Source organism: Peromyscus californicus, unplaced genomic scaffold (assembly GCF_007827085.1).
Source record: "Peromyscus californicus insignis strain IS unplaced genomic scaffold, ASM782708v3 Scaffold_9__1_contigs__length_137607984, whole genome shotgun sequence".
Classification (NCBI taxonomy): Eukaryota; Metazoa; Chordata; class Mammalia; order Rodentia; family Cricetidae; genus Peromyscus; species Peromyscus californicus.
Window position 1 is genome coordinate 73,275,629 of NW_026294617.1, and position 8,310 is coordinate 73,283,938.

Below are 8,310 nucleotides of genomic sequence, written 5' to 3' on the forward strand. Positions count from 1 at the left end.
CACACACACAGAGTGAATTAAATAAATAAAATACAAGTTTTAAGAGGATCAGTGAGACGGCTCAATGGGCAGAGCTCTTCCAGCCAAGCCTGATGTCCTGAGTTCCGTAGGAAGGATCATAGTGAAATAACGACAAGGAAGGGGACAAGAGCTACTCTTGGTGTATAAGGGGAATGTGTGTTTTTATAACCAGGCGGTGGTGGTGCACGCCTTTAATCTCAGCACTTGGGAGGCAGAGGCAGGCGGATCTTTGTGAGTTCGAGGCCAGCCTGGTCTACAGAGCAAGATCTAGGAAAGGCGCAAAGCTACACAGAGAAACCCTGTCCGGAAAGAAAAAAAGTATTTTTATGCTGGGTGATGGTGGCACACGTCTTTAATCCTTGTAATTAGGAGGCAGAGGCAGGTGGATCTCTTTGAGTTTTAGGCCAACCTGGTCTAAGGAGTCCCAGGACTATGCAGAGAAACCCTGTCTTGAAAATTAAAAAAAAAAAAAAAGCATTTTCCCATGTATGTGTCTTTGTGAGTATTTGCCATGGGAGTGTGGGGGGCCGTGGCTGAGGAGGCCAGAAGAGGGCATCTGAATCCCTGAAGCTGAAGTTATAGGTAGTTGTAAGTATATCATCATTGGTGCTGGGCACTTAATTTGGGTCCTCTGGAAAAGCAGCAAGCACTCTAAACCACTAAGTCATCTCTCCAGCCCAGCCGTCTTCGTATCCCAGATCATCTCTGAATCACTTGGAATAGCTAATACAACATTGAGCCTATGTGTATAGTCTGTACTGCATTGCTTAGGAAAAATAGGAAAATCTGTACTTGCTTAGTATCGATACAATGCTTTTACTTTTTTCTATGTTTTTTTTTATTTTGCAATACAATTCAGTTCTACATATCAGCCACGGATTCCCTTGTTCTCCTCCATCCCGCCCCCCCTTGTTGTTTTTATTTTAAAGAGGGGTTCTGGTGGCCCAGGACGGCTTGAACTTCAGTTCTTCCTGCCTCTGGCTCCCAGTTCCTGATATTATAGGTCTATGCTACCACACTAGACGCAACTTTTTTTTCTAGCTCTTTTTGATGTACAGTTGGTTGAATCCTGGGGTGTAAAGGGCTGATTACTGCAGTGGAAAGCCTGGCCCACATAGCTTTGGACCCACATTTTCTCTGAGATGACTACTTGCTGGTTAATACTCCTGCCTGATTCCAGGTGACACACTGAACTTACATTCAAAGATGATGGCTCTCTGTTCACACTCACAGGGTAACTTACTTTGTCTAGACTAGTTGGGGTGTGGGAGCCCCTTTTCAGGTTCCTTGTGGCTTTACCCAGCAGGTCCGCATAGAGAGGATAATTAGGACCACGGGCCTGAGTGCAGGTGTCTGAGATGGTCTGCACTTGGCTGTGCTGGGGGAGGAGGTCTTTTGCTCCACCTCTTGGCGTCTCTATAAAAACCCTGAGACAGAGACAGTCAGGGCCGTTGGAGTAGGTTCCAGGCCCTCTTGAGGATATCCTTTATTTTCTATCTGTTCCTCTCCACACTCTAAATCCTTCTATCTAATATTTCCTGCTGCTTGCACTCAAGAATACTCTGGGGAACTGTGGGGTTGGTGGGTAAAATGCCCTGCATCGGTGGGCGTGGCTGGGCCCGACAGTTTTCATTCTCCATTCCTGCCATGATAGAGCCAATCTTGGTTTTGTTTTGGATTTGGGTTTTGGTTTTTTTAAACAGTTTCTCTGTGTAACAGCCCTAGCTGTACTGGAACTAGCTCTGTAGACCAGGCTGGCTTTGAACCCATGGAGATATGCCCGTCCCTGCCTTCTGAGTGCTGGCCTTCTGAGTGCTGGAATTAAAGGCATGTGCTACCTGGCAGAGCCATTTTTATTTAATAATTGATTTATTTTTTTATTTAATGTGCATTGGTGTTTTGCTTGTTTGTGTGAGGGTCCCCTGGAACTGGAGTTACAGTTGTGAGCTGCCATATGGGTGCTGGGAATTGAATCCGGGTCCTCTGGAAGAGCAGTCAGTGCTCTTAACCGCTAAGCCATCTGTCCAGCACCCAATCTTTTTTATAGTAACTTTTTTTTTTTAGATTTATTTATATTTATTATGTACACAGAAGAGGGCGCCAGATCTCATTACAGATGGTTGTGAGCCACCATGTAGTTGCTGGGAATTGAACTCAGGACCTCTGGAAGAGCAGTCAGTGTTCTTAACCTCTGAGCCATCTCTCCAGCCCAACTTTTTTTTTTTTTAATAATAACTTTAGCAGACCAGATGACCCCTTCCTTCCTTCCTTCCTTCCTCCCTCCCTTCCTTCCTTCCTTCCTTCCTTCCTTTCTTTCTTTTAATAGTTTTTTGAGACAGGGTTTCTCTGTGTAGCTTTGCACCTTTCCTGGAACTCGCTTTGGAGACCATTATGGACTGGCCATAAATGCGTCTGTTTGTTTCTGGGTTCTCTTGTGTGTTACACTCTTAGGCGGTGTGTGCTCTGGTCACTGTGGCTCATGGTGCCTTCTGAGATTAGGTACTGTGATGCATTCACTCTTGATTCTTTTGCTCAAGACTTGTTGAAAGTTTGAGATTATGTGGCTCCACATAAAACTTTCAGGATTGTTTTTCTGTGGTTATGCAGAATGTTATTGGAATTTTGACAGAGATTATAGAGTCTAAATCATTTTGAATAGTTTGTCCACTTCTTTCTTTCTTTCTTTTTTTTTTTTTTTTTTGGATTTTTTTGGAGACAGGGTTTCTCTGTGGTGTTTTGTTGCCTGTCCTGGATCTCACTTTGTAGACCAGGCTGGCCTCATACTCACAGAGATCCGCCTGCCTCTGCCTCCCAAGTGCTGGGATTAAAGGCATGTGTCACCAACGCCCGGCAACCCCTTTCTTTCTAGTGAATTCACTTGTGAAGTTTCTTGCCAACAGGCTGATAGCCCAGTCTTAAGTTTCTTTAACTTCAAACTTTGGACAGTGGAGGCTTATGATTTCCTTTCTGTTAAAAGGTCTCTGGATAGCCTGCTGTGGTGGTGAATTCCTTTAATCCCAGCACTCGGGAGGCAGAGTCAGGAGGATCTCTGTGAGTTCGAGGCCAGCCTGGTCTATGTAGCGAGATCCAGAATAGCCAAGGCTACACAGAGAAACCCTGTCTGAAAAACAAAACAAAACAAATAGTATTGTCTATCAGTTTCCTGTGATTGTCACAACAAATGACCACACCTCGTGGTGTAAAGAGACAGCAATGTATTTACTCACAGTTCTAGAGAGTAGAAATCTGCAGAGAAATACTTCTTGACCTTTTGACTAACATCATATGAAGAAGCTCACACCCACGATGTTGGTGATGCCAAGCCACCAAAGACTCCAGGAGAGAATCCTTCCTTGTCTCTTCCAGCTTCTGGTGGTTTTGGCTTGTGGCCACACAACTCAAATCTCTGCCGTCATCTTTATCTTGATGGGGTCTCCCTGCAACCTCCTGTCTCCTGAGGCCCAGGCTTGCTTTGAAATCACTGTAGGACCCAAGCTAAGAACTCAGACACTCCTCCTACCTCTGGATCTCAAGGGCTGGTAGTATTGGTGTGAACCACTTCATCTGCTTTAAGAGTCTTTGTTTCTTTCAAGACTTTTCCCAAATCAGATCATGTCCCTAGTATTCATGGACTAGGGTATGAAAACCATTTGGCGCCCCACTCTCCACTCAGCCCAGTCATGCTACTTTATAGATGAGGGAACTTTGGCTGACAGAGATTGGGGGACTTGCTCCAGGTAAATTAGACTACCTGTACCACAGAGTGCTGCCCTATGGAGAGGAAAGCAGATTTGACACCCTGAAGAAGTCTTGTCGGATGCTAAACATTTTTTCATACCTTACATGTGTAAGGGACAAATCAATTTGATCACCTCCAGGTCAGCTTCTAGTTTCAGAAGGGCCTCACTGAGCACAGCATTATGTTACATCATTAAATTAAGACCCACTGGCCGGGTGGTGGCGGCTCATGCCTTTAATCCCAGCACTTGGGAGGCAGAGGCAGGTGGATCTCTGTGAGTTCAAGGCCAGCCTGGTCTATAGAGCTAGTTCCAGGACAGCCAGGGGCTACACAGAGAAATTTTGTCTTGAAAAACCATAAGAAAAAAAAAATCCACTATTCTATCCCAGAGACATTAGAAATGGGACAATTGAAACTCACGGCCTCAGCCTAGCCAATAAATTCAGCTTCAGTATTCCCTGAAATGGAACAATGGAAAAGGGCCTGTGTTTGCTCTCTGGTGAGATTCTTGACTCTTATGGGCTTGTCACTGAACATAAGATGGGAAGGTTGAAAAATATAAGTCTGGATTATACACCATGTCAAATAAAAGATTTCAAGTCTTGAGCATACTTTGTAGTCTCAGTATTTAGGAGGCAGAGATAGAGTCAGGTCTTCGAGGCCAGTCTTGGCTGCATAAGATCTTGTTAAACATACTGCCCCGCCGGACCCCCCCCCCCCCCCCCCCCCCCGAAAAAAAGCCAACAACAACCAACCAAGATTGCAAATGTCTTGTGAGGGGAGTCTGCAAGTTTTATGGTCCTTCAGCTCAGAGATGGATCTGTGGTTATGGAGCTTATTAGTCAAAAACTTGGTTTGGATTCCTCAGAAACTTTAACCACCGGAAAATCATCACTATTAGAAAGAGTAATATAAAGGTAACAAAGGCAAGCGTGAGGCCTTTGTTCAGATCAAAACCACTGGGTAGGCTGGGGTCTTCCATGAGGACACACACCTCCTACTGTCTTCCAGACACAGATACCTCCTCAGACATGTCTTCAGATTTGTCGGCTTTCTAGAAAAGAAGAGCATAAACAGGTTCTTTTGGGGTCTATGCATGTGCATGCCTGCACTTCCTCAGTAGCAGCGTGTGGAAACTAAAGAGACCAAGGGTTGGAAAAAAGTGATCAAGATTTATTTAAGAGCCAGGCTTGGTAGCACACACCTTTGATGCCAGCACTCAGGAGGCAGAGTCAGATTGATCTCCGAGAGTTCAAGGCTAACCTCTACATAGCAAGTTCTGGGTCAGCTGGAACTACACAGTGAGACACTGTCTCAAAAACAAGAATAAAAAATCTTCAACATTCCCAATTTTGTATCCCTCCCGAAATTTTCTTCTAATTCCTAGGATACCTATTGTACATAATTGATGGAATTTTTCTTTTCTTTTCTTTTGTTTTTCGAGACAGGGTTTCTCTGTGTAGCTTTGGGGCCTGTCCTGGATCTCAAATTGTAGACCAGGCTGGCCTTGAACTCATGGATATCCTCTTGCCTGTGCCTCTTGAGTGCTGGGACTAAAGGCTTGTACCACCATGCCTGGCATCAGTGTTACCTTTTTTTTTTTTTTTTTAACATTTAAAATTTTTTTGGGGGGCATGGGGAGCAGTTTTCGAGACAGGGTTTCTCTATTTAGCTTTGGAGCCTGTCCTGGAACTCACTCTGTAGCCCAGGCTGGCCTCAAACTCACAGAGATCTGCCTGCCTCTGCCTCCCGAGTGCTGGGATTAAAGGCATGCAGCAGGACAGCCCAGCTGCCTGGCTTATTTCTATTTTTAAATATGTGTATGCCATGTGTTGTAACTAGAGTTTTCCTGCCTTGCCCATAGTCAGGACAAATCTCTAGTTACAAATGGCACCCAACGTGTTGGCAAGAGTTTCCACCTAAAACCTGAGAAAAAAGATTCTAAAACGGAGCAAAAAACAGTTTCTAGTTGTCTCTCTCAAGTTAGTGGCAGTCTGCGTGTTTGAGCTACTATGGCGGGTTCCTGGTGTGCGTCCTCGACCTGCAGTATGGCAGGAATGAGACGGGAAAGTGGCACATTAAGCTGTGTGATGGATTTAGCCTTTGCTAGTACAAAACAAAAAAAAGAGGTTTCTGGGCTACATGCTGCTTTGATAGAAGCATAGACCCACTATTTCTGAGAGTTGATGGCTCCCAGAGCTGGCGGAAAATGTACCACCACCATGTTGGGAAGCTGAAGTGGGCGGAGCCAGCAGCCACAGTGCTGTTTCAGTCTTGGAATGCTGCAGTTTAAAGCAATAGGCTCAAGGTAATATAAAAATAAGCCACGGAAAGATGGCTACCACACAGACAATCTGGATTATGTTCTCTTTGATATTCATAACTGAATAAAAACATTTGATTACAAAAGCTGTTGAGTTATGCCAAAATGTATGGTTTTTTTTTTTTTTTTTTTTTGGTTTTTCGAGACAGGGTTTCTCTGTGTAGCTTTGCGCCTTTTCCTGGAACTTACTTGGTAGCCCAGGCTGGCCTCGAACTCACAGAGATTCTCCTGGCTCTGCCTCCCGAGTGCTGGGATTAAAGGCGTGCGCCACCACCGCCCGGCCAAAATGTATATTTTAAAGGTACCTTGGCTTCAAAATTTGGATGTAAGGATATGTTGCTTTGGAAAGGAGGCTCTGCTTTTGTTTCCACAGAAAGCCAGAGGCTATGAATTTGTTCCAGATTAAGATATATCAGGTTTGACCAGCCAAGACCCTGAAAGGTCTCCGATGACACCAAGGTCCAGATGATCCAATATCCAGAACTGTTTCAAGGCAACTGGTTCAGACGATACACCCTCACGGACTCTTCCATAATCCTAAAATTTTCTTTGTGTCCCCAATAGATACAGCGCCCCCCTCCAGCAGGAAGTAGTAAGAGAAGCTACACCCAAATTCCCAAATATACCAAGCTGGCTTTGGAGATATGTAAAAGTTAAAACCTTCCTCTTTAGCCGGGCGGTGGTGGCGCACGCCTTTAATCCCAGCACTCGGGAGGCAGAGCCAGGCGGATCTCTGTGAGTTCGAGGCCAGCCTGGTCTACAGCGCGAGATCCAGGAAAGGCGCAAAGCTACACAGAGAAACCCTGTCTCGAAAAAACAAAAAAAAAAACAAACAAACAAAAAAAAAAAACCTTCCTCTTTAAAAAAAAAAGAAAAAGGGGAAGTGCTGTGGGATGGTCTGTATGGCAAATGTGTTGCTCTGATTGGTCAATAAATAAAACACTGATTGGCCAGTGGCCAGGCAGGAAGTATAGGCGGGACTAACAGAGAGGAGAATTGAGAGAATTCTGGGAAGTGGAAGGCGGAGGAGAGAGACACTGCCAGCCGCCACCATGACAAGCAGCATGTGAAGATGCTGGTAAACCACAAGCCACGTGGCAAGGTATAGATTTATAGAAATGGATTAATTTAAGATATAAGAACAGTTAGCAAGAAGCCTGCCATGGCCATACAGTTTGTAAGCAATATAAGTCTCTGTGTTTACTTTGTTGGGTGTGAGCGGCTGTGGGACTGGCGGGTGACAGATTTGTCCTGACTATGGGCCAGGCAGGAAAACTCTAGCTACAATGTGTGTTTGGTGTCTATGGAAGCCAGAGAAAATCATATCCCCATTGAAGCTCACAATCATTCAACCCAGGGGCTAAAAAGTTAACTTACTTCCTTTGAAAGAGCAGCAAGTGTCATTAACCACTGAAGCATCTCCGCAGGCCTGATTGTGTTATCTTAGCTCAGTGGGTATTAACATAACATTGTCTTTGTTCTGATTAGTTTACTATATTGTCATTCTCAATTCTTGATGAAAAATCATGTACATCCAGAGATCAACTTCAATGATTAAAACTAAGTTCATCAGGGCTAAATTGATTACCCACCAGAGAACTAGGTGGTAAGAACCCATCACTGGGGATGCCTCAGGTTACAGGACATGGAAAAATCAGTCTGGAGCTGAAAAGGAAGATTCCTCCTTGCTGGCTGTATTTCATAATGTTGAAAGGTGCTGTGCAGACTGATGGGGATTGGAGGGAGTTATTAAAAAAATGGCTCAATGGTTAAGAGCATTGTTGCTCTTGCAAGGAAACTGGATTTGGTCCCCACACACGTCAGCTGACAAGCTGTAAGTTAGGTTCTGGGGAATTCGATACTATCTTCTGACCTCTGGAAAATCTAAGCACACACATGGTACACATACATACATGTAGGCAAACATTTGCACACATTTAAAAAGTTTTACGTTTTACCCATTTATGAGCTCCTATGCACTGCACAGTCAAAGTACCAGGTACAGTTGTGTTCACTGGTGATAGACTGTTATGGGGGGTAACCTATTGCTTTTTGATGAAACTTGAGACACGTTCCACAGGAGGGAATTTATGCTTGGTACTGTAAACCTGGTCAGAATTCTGTAGCCAGAGACATCATAGGCCCTACCGTGGAAGCTGATACTGTTGTTTTATTCCATAGGCATATTGGACCCATCAAACTACTTTGTAAGTGTTTATGTTCATGC

The 8,310-nt window shown here is 44.5% G+C and overlaps 1 protein-coding gene across 1 annotated transcript; it reads right to left on the reverse strand.

The window, feature by feature from the left end:
- Nucleotides 1-4,598: 4,598 nt before the first annotated feature.
- Ctxnd2 (cortexin domain containing 2) lies at nucleotides 4,599-7,502 on the reverse strand. Its single transcript, XM_052732205.1, has 2 exons — nucleotides 7,461-7,502; nucleotides 4,599-4,757 (listed from the first exon to the last, which is right to left on the reverse strand). The coding sequence occupies exons 1-2, from the start codon at nucleotides 7,500-7,502 to the stop codon at nucleotides 4,599-4,601; spliced, it is 201 nt and encodes a 66-aa protein (XP_052588165.1).
- Between the last annotated feature and the right edge of the window lie 808 nt (nucleotides 7,503-8,310).